The 16,810-nt window shown below is 52.4% G+C and overlaps 1 protein-coding gene and 1 pseudogene across 1 annotated transcript; one reads left to right on the forward strand and one right to left on the reverse strand.

The window, feature by feature from the left end:
• The first annotated feature begins 569 nt into the window (after positions 1-569).
• On the forward strand, positions 570-6,384 carry LAG3 (lymphocyte activating 3). Its single transcript, XM_059682074.1, has 8 exons — positions 570-1,048; positions 1,321-1,465; positions 1,791-2,038; positions 2,673-2,936; positions 3,366-3,641; positions 5,216-5,455; positions 5,738-5,868; positions 6,155-6,384. The coding sequence occupies exons 1-8, from the start codon at positions 991-993 to the stop codon at positions 6,305-6,307; spliced, it is 1,515 nt and encodes a 504-aa protein (XP_059538057.1). The 5' UTR covers positions 570-990; the 3' UTR covers positions 6,308-6,384.
• Positions 6,385-15,871: 9,487 nt separating this feature from the next.
• Positions 15,872-16,503, reverse strand: LOC132226012 (small ribosomal subunit protein eS8-like; annotated as a pseudogene).
• Between the last annotated feature and the right edge of the window lie 307 nt (positions 16,504-16,810).

Genomic DNA, 16,810 nt, shown 5'->3' on the forward strand with positions numbered 1-16,810 from the left:
CTTTTGTCTTCATACTCCGTAACTGACCTTGCCACATTAGTTCGTCTCTGAACCCGCCTCAGTTTCCTCATCTGTACAATGGGGATGACAAGGTTTCATGAGTTGCTGTGTGTAGTGTCCAAAACTGCCTAGCTCATGCTGAAAGCTCATCGCTATTTGGGCTTGAGGCACCCTTTTCCAGGCCTATCTTTTAAGGTCCCATAAATCTTCCTGTCTACCTTATTCCCAAAAATGATTGGGTGGGTGGGGGAGGCAGGTCTAGAGCGGTAATGAAGTCCTGGGAGGTTAAAGGAGTGAGGGAGGGGATGAGTACCAAAGGAAGGGCTGGCCAGGAAGAAAGTGTGGCTGTTGGAGCTGGGGGGGGGGGGGGGGGGGGGGGAACGGTTGACAGCTTTTGGAGAAGGGCAGAAGGTCCTGGGAAAGGGAATAGTCAGGGGGGTCGGGGAGTGGGGAGGAGGTGGTGGGGACACCCAGGACTGAGGAAATAAACAAGGGGAGCGCCAGCCACACAGGGGTGGAGGGTAGTGCTGCTGGGAATCAACCCCCTCAGACTTTCCACTGCGAAGCGAAACCGTGAGCCCTGGGGCGTGTGGGGGGGCAACGCAGAGGGGAAGTGGGGAAGGTGAAGGGAAGGCAGAAGGACAGGGGCAAGGGCCCTGGGAACAGACGGGCCTCCCAGCTCAAGACATCCACCTTGCCTCTGCTCTGCTCTCTGCCACTGCCCTGCCCCATTACCTAGGACTCCCGCCCACCCCCACCCCCTACCTTTCTCCCTCCCCTCCCCAGCCCGTGGCTGCCTGACCTGGCCAGCTTTCCTCTGGATTCCAGCCTCTGGTCATTGGTTCCTCCCCTCTCCCTCCAGGCCTCTGTCCCTGTCCCTCTTCTCCTCCACCCTCCACCTTGCAGAACCGCTCTTTTGTCAGGCTGTCTCTCCCTCCTTCTTGACCTCTTCCCTTTGGAGGGCTCCTCCCGGCCCAGACCTAAGGGGAGATGGGGGAAGCCCAGTTCCTGTTCTTGGTGCTTCTGCCCTTGCTGTGGGTGGCTCCAGGTAAGATGGGGATGATGCTGTGAGAGGGCTGACCCAGACCCACAGGAGGGGGTCAGCAGGGATCTCCGGATGACTACACAGAAACCAGGGTTCGTAGTTTGGGTGGATTTTTCTCAAGCCTTGCTTGGGGGCAGTCCTTCAGCCCCAAAGCCTCTCATCAGGCTCCCCCTTGGCAGGAAAAGGGCAGAACCCTGGTCTTCCTCAGGCTCCTTCTCTACTCCTAAGTCTCTTGGCTCATGGTCCCTCCCTTTGGCCTCTCTTTTCCTCCCCAGTGGAGGCACCAGGGCCCCGGACAGAGGTCCGGGAGGTGTGGGCCCAGGAGGGGGCTCCTGCCCAGCTCCCTTGCAGTTCAACAATCCCCCTCGAGGATCTCAGCCTTCGAATAGGAGGGGTTACCTGGCAGCATCTACCAGACAGGTATGCACTCCAAACTTGGGCAACAGAACTCCCAAATCCAAGGTCCAAGCCGGCCCTCGGTCCCCTGCCGGGAGCTGTCAGTCCCTCTGAAGCCAGTGGCCTGCCTCCCCGGCCACCATGCACCCTCGGCCCTCCCTCATCCAGGCAGCCTTAGGTTGCCAGCAGGGGATGGTGCTGGCCCAGTGCGAGGGCGGACACGGGGGGCGTTAATGGTCAAGAGATCTGCCCTTTGGGTGGGTTTCCTTATCCTCAGAGTGTGGCGGGACTGCATCTCTCTCGAGACTTCTTTCCCTTTAACGTCTCCATGTCTCCCTCCCGCTCCCAGCCCGCCCCCAGCCCGGAGCAGCCCCTACACGGTGCTCAGGCTGGCGCCCGGGGGCCTGCGCAGCGGGCGGCCGCCCCTGCAGCCCCGCGTGCAGCTGGAAGAGCGGGGCCTCCGGCGCGGCGACTTCTCGCTTTGGCTGCGCCCGGCCCGACGCGCGGACGCGGGCCAGTACCGCGCCGCCGTGAACCTCCGGGACCGGGACCGCGCCCTCACCTGCCGCCTCCATCTGCGCGTGGGCCAGGCCTCCAGTAGGTGGGGGCGGGGCGAGGGGCGCCGGGCTGGGAGGAGGGCGCCCAGTTCCAGACGCCGCCGTCCGGAGGCAGGAAGGGCTGGGCCGAGGCTGCGCTTCTAAGGATGCGCCCTGGGCCCTGCCGGCAAGCCCCCAGAAGGGCAGCGGAAGAGGGTGGGGAACCAGATCGCGAAGTGGAAGGTGCCCCCAGAAAAGCACGTGTGGGGGAGGAGGGCTCTTTGGAGAGATTATATCACCCCTTGCGCTCCCCTTCCCCCACCCGCTGTGGGAGTGCCAGGGTGGAGGAGGGGAGGCACCCCTGGGGAGGGTGGGTGGAGGGAGGGTGCCGGCCTAGAGTGATTCATTTCAGACATCTGTGGCTCAGGAGGTGGGCTGAGTGGGGATCCTCGGGCAAGGAAGGCCTGGTGAAAGGGAAGACCAAGCCAAGTACACTTGGAGGCTGGAGACTCTGGGCATCCATTTTAAGCACTTCCAGGTGCCAGGCACTGAGCTGGGAGCCAGGAGCGCGAGGGGAGAAGACAAAGAAATTTACATGGTGGTGCCTGGAGCTCCCAGCCTAGTTGGCCTGCTGTGTTGGGAAAGTGTTTGCCGTGGGCTGATCCACTCTTCCAACCTTCTTTATCCCTGTGCAGTGACCGCCAGTCCCCAGGGGCCTCTCAGGACCTCGGATTGGGTCGTCCTGAACTGCTCTTTCAGCCGCCCTGACTTCCCGGCCTCTGTGCGGTGGTTCCGGGGCCCAGGCAGGGTCCCTGTTCAGAAGTCTCCCCATCACCACTTAGATGGGAGCTTCCTCTTCCTGCCCAAAGTCAGCCCCATAGACTCTGGGCTCTGGGGCTGCATCCTCACCTACAGAGATGGCTTCAGTGTCTCCAGCACCTACAACCTCACTGTTCTGGGTAACTCCTCCAGTCCGCCTTCACCCGTGACCACAATGCCTTGCTGCCCTCTTCTCATCTCCTCCTGACTTGCGGGTCCCCACAGTAGGTCCTCAGCAGCTTACACCACCTGTGATTATTCTGGGCCTCACTGTCCGGTTTCTTCCTTTCTCCTGTTGCAGCCTTTCAGCTGCCTTCTCCCATTGTAGACTTTCCTTGGGCCACCCAGCCACAATGGCCAGCCTTTGGTTTCCTGCTGGCCCACTCCCAACCCGGGTTTCTGAGCCTCTTTGGTTCTTCCACCTTATTCTACTCCTCAGCCCTCTTCAGAGCCAGACTACTTCCTTCGCTCCTGCACTTTTCTGCCTCTCTTCCGTTCAGATCCAGTGTCCCAGCCCCTCTGCCACCTCCCCCTCTCTGCTTTAACGTTGGGTTTCCTTTTCTCTCCAGATCTGGAGCCTCCAGTCCCTCTGACAGTGTACGCAGGAGCAGGTTCCCGGGTGGAGCTGCCCTGCCCTCTGCCTCCTGGTGTAGGCACCGGGTCTTTTCTCACTGCCAAGTGGGCCCCTCCTGGGGGAGGCCCTGACCTGCTGGTGACTGGAGACAATGGCAACTTTACCCTTCAACTGGAGGCTGTGAGCCAGGCCCAGGCTGGGACCTATACCTGCCGCGTCCATCTGCAGGGGCAGCAGCTCATTTCCACCGTCACTTTGGCAGTCATCACAGGTCAGGCCTGCGTGGGAAAGGAGTAGCTCCCAACCCAGAGGAGCTGGACAGGGAGGGATGCCTGGCCAGGCAAATACTGGCAAAGCCACCTCATGATGCCACGCCATGGGCACAATTTCCAGAGGCTGCCCCTCGAGGCCTCTTCTTTTCTCGCCCCCACATATAAAAACTGAAACTAAAAATCTCCCCTGAGTCACTAGATGCATGTTCCACTCTTCTCTAAGGGGATCCCCTGCTCTGAATTGGGGGGTGGGGTCTGAGAAGTTAGAAGGAGAAGTGGCAAAAGTTTGAATGGTTCCAAAGGGGTGGACTATATTTCTAGAATCCTTGTCCCACTTTGGGGCCAGGGCTTGGGTTAAAGTTGCAGGAAGTGGCCTGGATTTGGGAGGAGTTAATACATCAGTTCCTTGGTCAGCAAATATTTACTGATCATGAGCTTTTCAAGACAGTGTAAAACAAACACATTAAAAAACAAAAAACAAAAAAAAAACCCACCTCAAAATGTGTTGATTGATTGGTTATTCAATCAATTACCAGTGGTGGTTACTTGACTGTGTCTGCAGTACTAACCTGTGGAAACTAAATAATAGCACCACATAGTAGGTGCTTAATGAATATAGTTGAATGAATAAGTGACTATGCTAGCAAATAATACATCCCCTGTCTGCCAGTGCTGAATTTCCATATACTTCCTGGAAATTTCTACCTAGATCTCAGCCTCTCTCTGAACCCCATCTTTTCCTCGTGCTAAGTCTTGTTGACTTAGCCTTTCAGTCAGTAACGCCATCTGCATCCCACTCACCCTGAAACCTGGCTTTCTCCTTCCCTCATGTCCAGTCAGTTGCCAAAGCCTACCAGTTCTTTCTGTCTAAGGTTTTCTTGAGGGCCCGTTGTTTTGTGTCAGTTTCCCATGCTATCTCATGACAATTCAATGGGAAATGCTTTCTAGAGGAGGAACATTCCCAAAGTCACACCCCGGGGAAGTGTCAGACTCAGGGTCTGTACTCAGGTGTCTGTGACACCAAATCTTCAGGTTCCTGTGCACTATTTGTCTCCTCCTACTCACCCTGTCTCTCACCGTTGAGCTTTGAGATGCTCTGTCTCTAGGTCAGTTGGTCAGTTCACCCTTCTCCAAACATCCAGGAAGTGGGCAAGTTCATTCAGGGGGCACCTCAAGGCAGGGGCACTGATGTGTGATTCAAATTATGAAAGCAGGAACAGTGCAAAGTATATTGGGGGCCAACTCACCCAACAGATATTGAGGGTTTGAGCATTTGAGTGGTAGTAATGTAAAAGAGTCTGAAATAATATTCGTTATGGGATCCTTCTGGCCCAGTTTGAGTTTGAACAGTCCCCTGAAGGCAACAGGGAGCCGGGGAAGTTTTTGAGCAGCGGAGTGATCTGACCAGAACTTTGTCTTCATAAGATTACTTTGGCCATGACCCTGGTCTCCTCCCCTCAGCCTCACCCAATCAGAGCCCAGGGGAGTGCAGTGTGCCTGAGACTTGGGAGTTGATCCTATGGTGTCAAGGGGGCCGGGGACTCAAAAGATCTCTTCCCTCTAATGTTTTCAGTGACTCCCAAATCCTCCGGGTTACCTGGCAACCTGAGAAAACTTCTTTGTGAGGTGACACCGGCATCTGGACAGGAGCGCTTTGTGTGGCGCCCCCGGGACAAGTCTTCGCGGAGTTCCCCAGGACCCGTGCTGGAGGTGCAGGAGGCCAGCCTCCTCTCCCAGCCCTGGCAGTGCCATCTGTACCAGGGGGAGAGGCTTCTCGGAACAGCGGTCTACTTCACGGAGCTGCCTGGCCCAGGTCTGAGACCCCGCAACACGGGGTTCCCCAACTTCAGACCAGTCATATTGATCCCACTTGCAGACCTCCTCCCCACCCCTCCCAGCTCTTTCTTTTCCAATCAGGGACCTGACTCCCAGCTCTTGTCTAGTCCTGACCCTCTCCTGCCAGGAATTAGTTGAATGATCCTGGATGAGTCCCTTAAACTCTTTGGGCCTCATGGTCTGCGTCTGTGAAATATGAGGGTGTGGCCAAACGTCCTTTCAGTCGTGACTCTATGCCCAATCCTGTACTTCTCCTTAGGTGCCCAGCGCTCCGAGAGAGCCCCAGGAGCCCTGAAGACAGGCCACCTCCCTCTCCTTATCGCCCTCGGTGTCCTCCTCCTGCTCCTTTTGGCGGCTGGAGCCTTTGGCTTTCACCTTTGGAGAAGACCGGTGAGCCAGGGACTCCCCTCCCTTGCCACTGGTTTCCCTTCTCCCCAGTCCTCCGTGCTGTCTGGCACCACCTCCTCAGCAAAGGTGACTAAGGTGGGGCCTGAAGTTGCCTTTACAACCCCTTCTTCATAGGCCTCTGCACTCCAGGGACCCCTTGTGCCTGAAGAATGCAGGGGAGGCCACATGGCGAGGGCAGGGGCGGAAAAAGAATAGATGGACCCAGTAGCCTCCTTACTCCCTTTCTCTTCGTCCTTTTCTTTCTTTCACCCTTCATGTCTTCCCACAGTGGCGGCCAAGAAGATTCTCTGCTTTAGAGCATGGGATTCACCCACCTCAGGCTCAGAGCAAGATAGGGGACCTGGAGCAAGAACCAGAGCCAGAGCTGGAGCCACAGCCACAGCCACAGCCACAGCCACAGCCACAGCCACAGCAGCCCTGACCTGGAGCTGAGGCAGCCAGTGGATCTCCATAGCTCAGTACAAATAAACTCCCATCAGCAGCAAGCCTGAGTCTGGCTCCTTCTTGTCCAGTGAAGAGTCTTGTCTCTCCCCAACCTCTGGGGGCTCCCTTCTCCCACTCCAGCCTTTCAACCAAATCCCCCCCCCCCCGCCCCGCCCCCCTCCCGCCAGTCTCTCTTATCTTCTCCTTTCTGTTCCTGGCTTCTCAGTGATTCTTTTCTCCTTAGTCTCTTTCTTGCTATCTCTTATGGGGAGTAATTTTTCTAAAGCTCCAAAAAGCCCTCACCCCTTACCTCGACAGCCCTTTCCTGTCCTTTGGCTATCGTGCTGGCTGCCCTGGTTTCCTTTATATTTTTATTCCTCTGGCCCACCCCACCCCATCCCACATTCAGCTCCACTTCAGCACTGTCCTTGTCCCTCTAGTTGTAGTGGGTGCGTGTATACACACACACACACACACACACACACACACACACACACACACACACACACGGAACAGCCCTGCCCTGTCGAATCCTCCTGGAGATCAAGTCTTGCAACCTTTCTGTGCGGGCTGCTGGGGTTCCTGTCTGCTTCTGCCCCACCCCCATGTTCCTCAGCTCCTGGGGCCGCATCTGTTCCTAGGTATGAGGACACACTGCCACCCAGTGGTCACTGTCTCACACCACTGGGGGTTACTGGGTAGGCTGGGCACGTGGGAGATTAACAGTGCAGTGGACAGGCAGCTGGTGTCCCCACATGTAGGCACCGCCTTTGTGGGGTGCCCTTGCTATGGTCTGCATATGAGGGTGCACCCAGCAGCTGTCACATGCTCTATGCACCCACCAGGAGAAGGACTGAACAATACATGCCTCAGGATACATAGCCCTGGACCTGCGAGGTTAAGATCCAAGTCTGACAAAGGAGAGTGTTGTGGACAAAGGCCCCACGTGGGGACAAGAGCAGCCAGCAAGGCAGCTGGCCGCTGCTGCAGCTTTGGGAGTCAGGAGCCCTGGCTTCTGACCCCAGCTGTGCTGACGTGACCGGAGTTAATCTCCCTGAGCCTCAGTTTCCTCGCCTATTAAATGGGATAGTAATAACCCACCAGAATGGGCTGTTGTGAGTATTGGATAGCAAAAGGGCTTCACTGTGCTGTGCTCCACGCATGCGATGTGCTTGTCTGATCATCCCTTTGTGAAGGAGGAAGCAGGTCTGCTCTGGTCATGCCAGGAGTGATAGAGACGACCCCCCCGCCTGCCTGCCCGGCCTGTCTGTCTGTCCCTCTCAGAGAGAACATTCATGAGTGCTGGTCGTGGTCTTAGAGCACACACACAGCCTCAGCCCACAGCACCCCCACAGCGACCTAGACCTCTGCCTGCAGTGTGGGCCACGCTCTGGACTTTGGCCGCAGACAGCTGTCAGGGAACTTTACCCTGGGCAGGAGGGAAAAAATATTGAAAGAGAGTGGGAGCAAGACTGCAGCAGCAGGACCCCTTGTTTTAGTGGGGCAGGGGTTTCCTGGAAATTTTTGTGGGTGGCATTTTTCCTTTTGACTAGGTAACATCCTATGCCCTTTGGGCTTCTGAAAGTAGTCATCGAGGATTCACCAGTGTGAATCTGGGGGGGACTTCCCCTTGTTCCTGCACAAAGGGAGCAGGGAGGGGACAGCGGCAGAGCGATGGGCCACCTTGTTCACCCACGAAGGAAGTGAAGAGCAAAGAAAGAACGGAAGGAAGAGAGGGCATGGGGCTTGTGCTTACCGTGATCCTTTTATTAAGTTTCACCCCCTTCCCTATGAGATCTCTCTTAGGGGGTGACACACCCTGCCCCTCCCCCTCTCCCCTCAAAGCTCTAGCAAGATAACCTCCAGCCCATTTTGTGTTGTCTTCGTCCTTCCAGGGAGCTGGGTTAATTCATCCTGCTCCTTCCGGCTTCTCTGTGAACCGAACCAGTATTCCTGGTTGGGGACCTAGAGGGGAAGGGGCACCAAGGAGGCAGGCACCTCAGCCCTAGCCAGGTAGCTCAGTTGGTTAGAGCATTGTCCTGATATGCCAAGGTTGCAGGTTTGATCCTGGGTCAGGGCACATACAAGGAGCAACCAATGAATGCATAAATGGATGAATAAGTGGAACAACAAATAATCTCTCGCTCTGTTTTCCCCTTCACTCCTCCTCTCTCTCTCAAATCAGTAAATAATTTTTTTTTTTTTAAAAGGAGGCAGGAAGCTCAGTGGGGCCTGTGGAGGGTGGGAGAGGGATCATTTCAGGTCCTTGTTTTTTTTGTGTGTGTTTTTTTAAATATATTTTTATTTCAGAGAGGAAGAGAGAGATAGAAATATCAATGATGAGAGAAAATCATTGATTGGCTGCCTCCTGCACACCCCCCACTGGGGATCAAGCCCACAACCCAGGTATGTGCCCTTGACTAGAATCAAACTCAGGACTCTACAGTCCGTAGGCCAATGATCTGTCCACTGTTCCAAACTGGCTAGGGCTTAGGTCCTTGTTAAAAAGGAAGGGATGAAAAAAAAAAAAAGGAAGGGATGCAGCCCTGGCCGGGTTTGGCTCAGTGGTTAGAGCAGGGGTGGGCAAACTTTTTGACTCGAGGGCCACAATGGGTTCTTAAACTGGACTGGAGGGCCGGAACAAAAGCATGGATGGAGTGTTTGTGTGAACTAATATAAATTCAAAGTAAACATCATTACATAAAAGGGAACGGTCTTTTTTTTTTTTTAGTTTTATTCATTTCAAACGGGCCGGATCTGGCCCGCGGGCCGTAGTTTGCCCACGGCTGGGTTAGAGTGTTGGCCCGCAGACCAAAGGGCTGGGGTTCGATTCCCAGTCAACAGCATGTACCTCGGTTTCAGGTTTGTACCTTGGTTCCCAGTTCAATCTCAGACCCTGGAATGCAGGAGGCAACCAGTCGATGTTTCTCTCGCCCCTCCCCGCCCCCTCCATCCCTTCCACTCTGTCTGAAAATCAATGGAAAAAAATATCCTTGGGTGAGAATTAAAAAAAGAAAAGGGGGTGGGGATGTATTAAGTACCTATTGCCACATAACAAATCACCCCAAAACTCAGTCATTTAAACAGTAAACACTATCTCACGTGGTCAGGAACCCAGGAGCAGCTGAACTGAGTAGTTCTGGGTGAGGCTCTCTTGTGAGGTTGCTGCCAAGATGTGGGTCAGAGCTGAGTCACCTGAAGGCCTGACTAAAGGGTCTGCTTCTAAGAAGGACCCTCAGGTGACTGCTGGCCAGAGGGGTTAGTTCTGCCCCACGTGGGCCGCCTCTTAGTGGTTTCCCCCAGAGGGAGGGAGTGGCCAAAACAAAAGCTACCATGTCTTTATAACCTAATCTGGAAAGTGGCATACCTTCCCTCCTGCCTTATTCTATTGGTCACACAGGCCAATGCTAGTGCAGTGTGGGAGGGGACAACACAGGGTGGGAACTGAAGGAGACAGGAATCACTGGGGGTCCATCTTGCATCACCTGGGCTATCATAGGGGGAACAGTGCCTGAAAGAGAGCTAGCCTATGAGAGGGGGAGCGGTATCTCTGAGTGCCTCCCCTCTCCCCACAGCCCTGCATGACCTGACAGCCTCCCCCATTGTCCACTGTCCAGAAATTCTGGAAGCCAAATGAGGCCCAGAGCCTTGCCAAGTCAAGTGTGTCAAGCAAGAGGCCATGCTGTGCTCATCCAGACCCGCGGTCACATTGGCCAGATGTCCCCCTCCCCTGACCTTGGTCTTCTTTTTAAGAATTCTGTATGGCCCTAGCCAGTTTGACTCAGTGGATAGAGTGTTGGCCTGCGGACTGTGGTCCCAGGTTCAGTTCTGGTCAGGGGCACATGCCTAGGTTGTGGGCTCAATCCCCAGTGAGGGGCATGCAGGAGGCAGTCAATCGATTGGTGATTCTGTCTCATCATTGATGTTTCTATCTCTCTCTCCCTCTCCTTTCCTCTCTGAAATCAATAAAAATATATTCAATAAAAAAGGACATATTTAGGTTAAAAGATAGTATGTTATAGAATTCTTTTTTAAAAATAAGAAAATGGGGGATTGAGCTAACAACCTGGGCATGTGCCCTGACCAGAATCAAACCATGACCTCCTGGTTCATAGTTCAATGCTCAACCACTGAGTTGCCACGCCAGTTGGGGTTCCTTAAAAAAATTAAAAATATATATTATATATATATATTGAGTGGCCAGGTTCTTATGACCACCTGACGTTTGTAGGCATATTAGCCGTACACTGCATCGTATGGGATATGGAAGCCGAAGGCCTGTTCGAACACCTTCGCTGTCTGCAGTTACCAAGATAAATCGTCTCCAATTTGCACAGGAACACAAGGATTGGACAGTCGAGCATTGGAAAAAAGTCATGTGGTCCAATGAATCACCTTTCCAGTTGCATCATGCAGATGGCAGAGTGAGAATTTGGCGGAAACAGAATGAAAGCATGCACCCCACATACATGAGTACAACCCTTCAAGCTGGTGGGGGCAGTGTTATGGTTTGGGGCATGTTTTCCTGGCATGATTTGGGCCCTTCAATTCGTGTGGAACAACACCTGAATAGCACAACATACCTAAGTATCGTTGCTGATCAAGTTCATCCTATCATGTTGATGGTATATCCCAATGGAGATGGCTTCTTCCAACAAGACAATGCACCATGCCACGGTGCTTGTATTGGGCAGGAGTGGTTTCAAGAACATGAGGGAGACTTTTCCTTGCTTAGGTGGCCCCCACAATCACCAGATCTCAATCCAATTGAGCATTTGTGGGACGAAGTTAAAAGAGCCATCAGGCAGCTGGTTCCGCAACCATCAAATCTCACAGAACTGGACAGTGCTATTCACCAGGCATGGTGTCAGATTCCTCGCATCACCTTTCAACATCTCGTGGTGGAGTCACTGCCAAGAAGAATCGCCGCAGTATTGAAGGCAAAGGGTGGCCCAACGAAGTACTGATGGGGTGGTCATAATAATCTGGCCACTCAGTGTATATATACACTACATATATATTTACATATTTATTTATATATATATTTATTTTATTGATTTCAGAGAAGAAGGGAGAGAGAGATAGAAACATCAATGATGATGATAGAGAATCATTGATTGGCTGCCTCCTGCACACCCCCAACTGGGGATGAGCCTGCAACCCATGCCCAGCAGGTCTTTTTTTTTTTTTTTTTTTAATATATTTTATTGATTTTTTTTACAGAGAGGAAGGGAGAGGGATAGAGAGTTAGGAACATTGATAAGAGAGAAACATTGATCAGCTGCCTCCCGCACACTCCCTATGGGGATGTGCCCGCAACCAAGGTACATGCCCTTGACCAGAATAGAACCTGGGACCCTTCAGTCCGCAGGCTGACGCTCTATCCACTGAGCCAAACCGGTTAGGGAAAGGTCTTCTTATCTTTAAGGTGCAGGGCAGGCCCAGAAAGTTCCCTGCTCCACCTCCCCCACCAGGCAGAGGTGCATCCCACAAAGGAGGTAAGCAAGGAGCTTAGGTTTCCTTGTTTGGGCCCACCCCAAGATGGAGGTCCCCCTTTGAAGGGAATGGGGTTGGGTGGGGATGGGTTCAGTCTGCTTTACTCTGCGGCTGACAGTTTATCCAAAGGGCTGCAGGTGCCAGCTGGCTGAGCCCAGGCTGGGCTCTGAAATTTGCCTGCTCATAGCTCCCATGGGGTGCGGGAGGCCCAGGAGCCACCCTCTGAGAGTTGCAGAAGGTGGCCAAGGAGCTAGGAAGAATGTGGCCAGGGTGGAGGTGGGTCAGCCCTGGGAGACTCTACTTCCCAGACCACCTCTGTGGCCCCTCCCCCACGCCCCCAACTCCAAGCCTGCCCCCAACCCCCTTTGCAGAGGGTGTCAGTGCAGCTGCAGATGTTTCTGGTAAGGAGGCCACCACAGGACTGCACCTGGGGCTTCCAACTTCCCTTCCTCAGCTTCCACAGGCAGCCCTACCCCTTCTCCAATAGCCCGGCCTCCGACACTGTCAGCCTAGCTTCTGTCTTCTCTCTGCTTCACCTCTCCTTCTCCCCACTTGACCTCTTCCCCTTCCTCCAGCCTGAAGACAGAATCCATGCAGCAAAAATAGCGCTCTACCAGGAACAGGAGACTTCTGGAAATCGCCATGCTCAGTGCTTACAGTCCTACCATGGGCTTAACTGCATTTCTTCTTCTATAAAATGAGGATGATAATACCTACCAAGAAGGTTTGGCAAGTGCTTATGTATGTGGAAGTGCTTTGAAATGGAAAATCACTGTATATATGTGAGGCACAGTGGCCGATGCTAAGCCTCAGGAGCCCCAGATGAGGTTGTCAGCCTCATATCCCTCACTGCACTGCCTTCCTTAATGCAGAGAAGAGGCAGTCGGGGGGCGGGGGGGACAATCCAAGCATTGGGTCCAGGCAGAAGTTCAAATCCCAGTTCCACCAGTTATGGTTACTAGCTCTGTGACCTTCAGCAATTTTCTTAAACTCTTTGAGCCTCAGTTTCCTCGTCTGTATGGTCCGGAAAATAATCCGTGTGTCCTCTCATTGTTGTGAGGATTAAATAAAATACACAGCCATATAGAGCACACAGCTGTTAATGTTCATGTAAACTTGCTCTCTCTTCCTCTTTTCTTTTCCTCTTTGGAAATCCCAGCGTGACAGCCAGTCATGTTCTTGGAGCCTGTTGACTCTTGGGAATCTATCTTCATAGACATTCACAGGTCACAGACCCCAGAGTCGAATGGTGTTACACAGTCCATCTGGTTCATCAGGTGCAATCCGTGGGCCCTAAGCTAGACCCAGCCTCTGGAATGCTTTGTTTGATTTATCCAGTGTTAGATCAAAACAATTAGTTGTCAACATTAAAATTAGGAGATATTACATACATGTCTGGTTTCCCATCTTCTCTCAAAATTTGGGCAGAGCTGGCAACTCTGAGTTCACATACTGGTACAACCTCTACTATCAACTCAGCTGGAGCGGTGTGATTAGTGGCTGCCCCCATTCAATGAGGCAGGCACTCTCTAGTCCCCACCTCAGTCCTCACCTCTCCCTACAGTTCACTGCGGGTGGCAAACTCATTAGTCAACAGAGCCAAATATCAACAGTACAACAATTGAAATTTCTTTTGACAGCCAAATTTTTTAAACTTAAACTATATAGAGAGGTACATTGTTATTAACTTAATTAGGGTGCTCCTAAGGCTTAGGAAGAGTCTCACTCAAGGGGCCAAAGAGCAGCATGTGGCTCATGAGCTGCAGTTTGCCGACCACGGACCTAGCAGGCTCCCTTAGGCATTGAAGTCTGTGATCTGACTTAGACCCTATCCATTCATCCATTCAAAAAGTATTCGACAGTCAGGGGCTGGGGGAATAGAAAGTTAGTATTTCACAGGTACAGAATTTCAGTTGGGGAAGATGAAAAAGTTGTGGAGATGGATGTTGGTGATGGTTGCACAACAATGTGAATGTACTTAATGCTGCCGCACTGTACACTTAAAAATGGGTAGAATGATAAATTTTACGGTGGTGCGTATATATTTTACCACAACTTAATATCAATAAAATTTAATATATAAAAAAAGATTTGACAAGTATTAAGGATCTACGAGGTCCGAGGCACTCTGCTGGGTGCTAAGTAGACAGGCGTGGTCACCACTCTAGTCTGGGAGACAGACAGACACTACACAATCGATAACTTCATCATCATTACACTTGGACAAGTGCTCCAGGGGAGAAGCAGCAGAGGGTACCCGGAGATCTTACTGTAAGCGACTCTGGCTTCCGCTGAGGAGCTTGAGTAGCCTTCTCAGGCTATGAGGAGGGGTCCTGGGCAGAGAGAGGACGGTGCAGCCCAAATTCAGCCCCTGGGGTAAGATGTGGAGCCCCTTCACCTCCCTTATCTCCGAACCACCTGCCACCAGACTTCTTTCAGCTGAGAAAGCAACCTCAGCCTCAAAAAAGCTTCTGTTGACTTTTCTTTCATTTGCGGCAGAGCCCAGTGCTTACCGATACACACTCCCCACAGAAGCCCTCCTCAGGCTCCCGGCTGAAACAAAGTTCCCGATGATAAGCTCTTCCAGCACTCTGTGCTTCCTCGCAGCACTTGTCTAATCGTAATGAAATGATTGAACGTGTAGTGTCTACCTCACAGGCTAGAGCAAGGACCATGCCTAGCTTAGCTGACATCCCCAGCACCTTGGGTCTGGTAGACACTTAACACTTGTTGAATACATGAATGAATGGAGGAACTGACTAGATCAGGGGTTATAAACTCAAGAGCCTATAGGCGCCTGCTAGGTCATGTACATGAGAAAGCAGGTGGGAGAGAGTTTGCATTCCAGCCTGCAGTAAGGGGATGAAGGCCTGAGGAAGGGTACACTTCATCCTCTGAAGGACATATGTCCTCCCTTGAAGGATGCTCCATAGAAGGTGCGGTGCACCTAACATTTTCTCTTACATCCATTAACTGAAATGGCCATTTAGCCACATTCAGCTGCAAAGGGAGCTGGGAAGTATAACTTAAATCTGGGCAGCCCTGAGCACTGCTAAAAATCGAGGGCATTACTAAGGAAGAAAAAACTCTGGGGACAATGAAGGTCTGTGCAGAGACATACTTAAGATCTGAAGAATGAATAAACATTTTCTAGATTAGTGGTTCTCAACGTGTGGCCCACAAGGTTCCCTGAGGCCTTGTCAGGGGGTTCTCGAGGTCCAGTTATTTTCGTAAAAATAAGACGAAGTTATCTGCATGTTGAGATTGCAATGATGTTGCAAAAGCTATCAGGGATAGACTGCCTGCTGCCTTAGCACAAATCAAGGCAGTGGAGCCAAAACATACTATGGTCATTGTATTCTTCACCGCCAGGCACTTGCAGAAGAAAAGAAAAGGAAAGGAAAAAAAGTGCCAGTTTCACTTAAGAATGTCCTTGATGAAGCAGTAAATATGAATTTTATTAAAGTCCAACCCTCGAGTACATTGTTATGGAATGAGATGTAGCACTTCTCATTAATTATGAAATGAGAGATGAGGGGAGCTCTTCTGCTGCAGACGCAGCACAATGATGGACCCCAGTGGAAACACTGCGTTCATTGTTGGAGTTGCAAGCTGAACTAGCCACTTTGTTTTTCTCATAGGAGGGGCATGGCATGACGATATGAGCATATTTAAATTCAGGCTGCTGAGCAGAGGATGACCTGGAGGAAGAAGAATGGCGAGACCAGGAGACCAGTGAAAAGGCAGGTGCGATCACCCAGGCGAGGGATGATGCTGGCATCTTGGATGGGAATGGTGGCAGCGGGCAGAGTGACTTGGACAGACTTCAGAGCTATTTAGAAGGCAGCATCCATGAGAACTGGTAACTGAACACATGGGCGGGGCTGGGTGGAGCCAAAGATGATACCCAGCTTATCTGGCGTGAGCAGCTCGGTGGATGGTGAAGCCCTCACTGAGTGGGAGGTTCAAAGAAGGAGGGTGGCAGGTTGGAAAAAAACAATAAATGAAGCCACTTTATTTAAACAATAAACACCTGTATTACATGGGCTACGATAGGAGGAAGGATTTATTTGCTGCTCCCGGCCTTGCTTTTCCTCAGCTGGAACCCCAGCTCCTGGCCCTCCAGCACAGAGCGTTCTGCGCGGCCTCGGCCACACAGGCCTGGTCTTGGAGCCCCGCGTGCAGGCGCTTGCCTGCTGGAACTAGACGACCGATGATTCTGGCATTCTTTTTCCTTTCCCCATATTTCCCCTGAATTTTCTCTGATCGTTTTTTGTTTAAATGGTCTTCCTCCTCAGGAACCCGCTTGGCCCCCTTGTTTCGGCCCAGGGGCGGCGCCTAGAGGGATTGTACCCCTGTCGTGTGGGGTGCTGTAATGAGCACCGTGCGGCTCTTTACTGGGGTCTTGGTGCGACCGGTTTGTTGCTGGGTGTGTGGTAGACAGCACCAGTAATCCTTGTTTTGGGGGCACAACACTCCCAGCCCCAGGAGAAGTTGGCCACGTCAGCCTCAAGGCGCGGCACTTCTTGCTGCCTCCCTGCACACAGACTGTGTGTATGCGAGGGGAGGGGTTGGAGGGGGAGGCATGTTAGTGTTGGCAGCAGGGCGGCCCAGCTCATATTTTCACTTCTTGTGGCAGGGCTTCCTCTTGCCCCCGGTCTTGTGTTGCTTGGGCCAGTTGTCCCAAGAGATGTCCATGGCTCAATGATGGCTGAGAACGAAATGGAGCCACTTTAAAACGGAGCCAGAGCTGCTGTGCCTGAGGAACGGTGGAACTGTGCCCGTCTTATGCCTCAAACCTTTGGAATGTTAAAACAGGGCAAGATAACCTTTAAATATATATATATATATATTTCAGAGAGGAAAGAAGAGGAAGAGAGAGACAGAAACACCACTGATGCAAGAGAATCACTGATTGGCTGCCTTCTGCAGGCCCCACGCCTGGACACACAGGCAACAAGTTCGTGACATGACTCGCTCTGGGCTCCCTCCTAGCTCTGCTTAA

The sequence above is a fragment of the Myotis daubentonii genome, chromosome 2 (genome assembly GCF_963259705.1).
Source record: "Myotis daubentonii chromosome 2, mMyoDau2.1, whole genome shotgun sequence".
NCBI classification, from domain to species: domain Eukaryota; kingdom Metazoa; phylum Chordata; class Mammalia; order Chiroptera; family Vespertilionidae; genus Myotis; species Myotis daubentonii.

Excerpts from the sequence above, each read along its gene's own strand:
- LAG3 (XM_059682074.1), top strand. The coding sequence starts at position 991 with ATGGGGGAAGCCCAGTTCCTGTTCTTGGTGCTTCTGCCCTTGCTGTGG. Across the intron at positions 2,937-3,365 it reads CTACAACCTCACTGTTCTGG|ATCTGGAGCCTCCAGTCCCT; the intron begins GTAACTCCTCCA and ends TTTTCTCTCCAG. Across the intron at positions 5,456-5,737 it reads CACGGAGCTGCCTGGCCCAG|GTGCCCAGCGCTCCGAGAGA; the intron begins GTCTGAGACCCC and ends ACTTCTCCTTAG.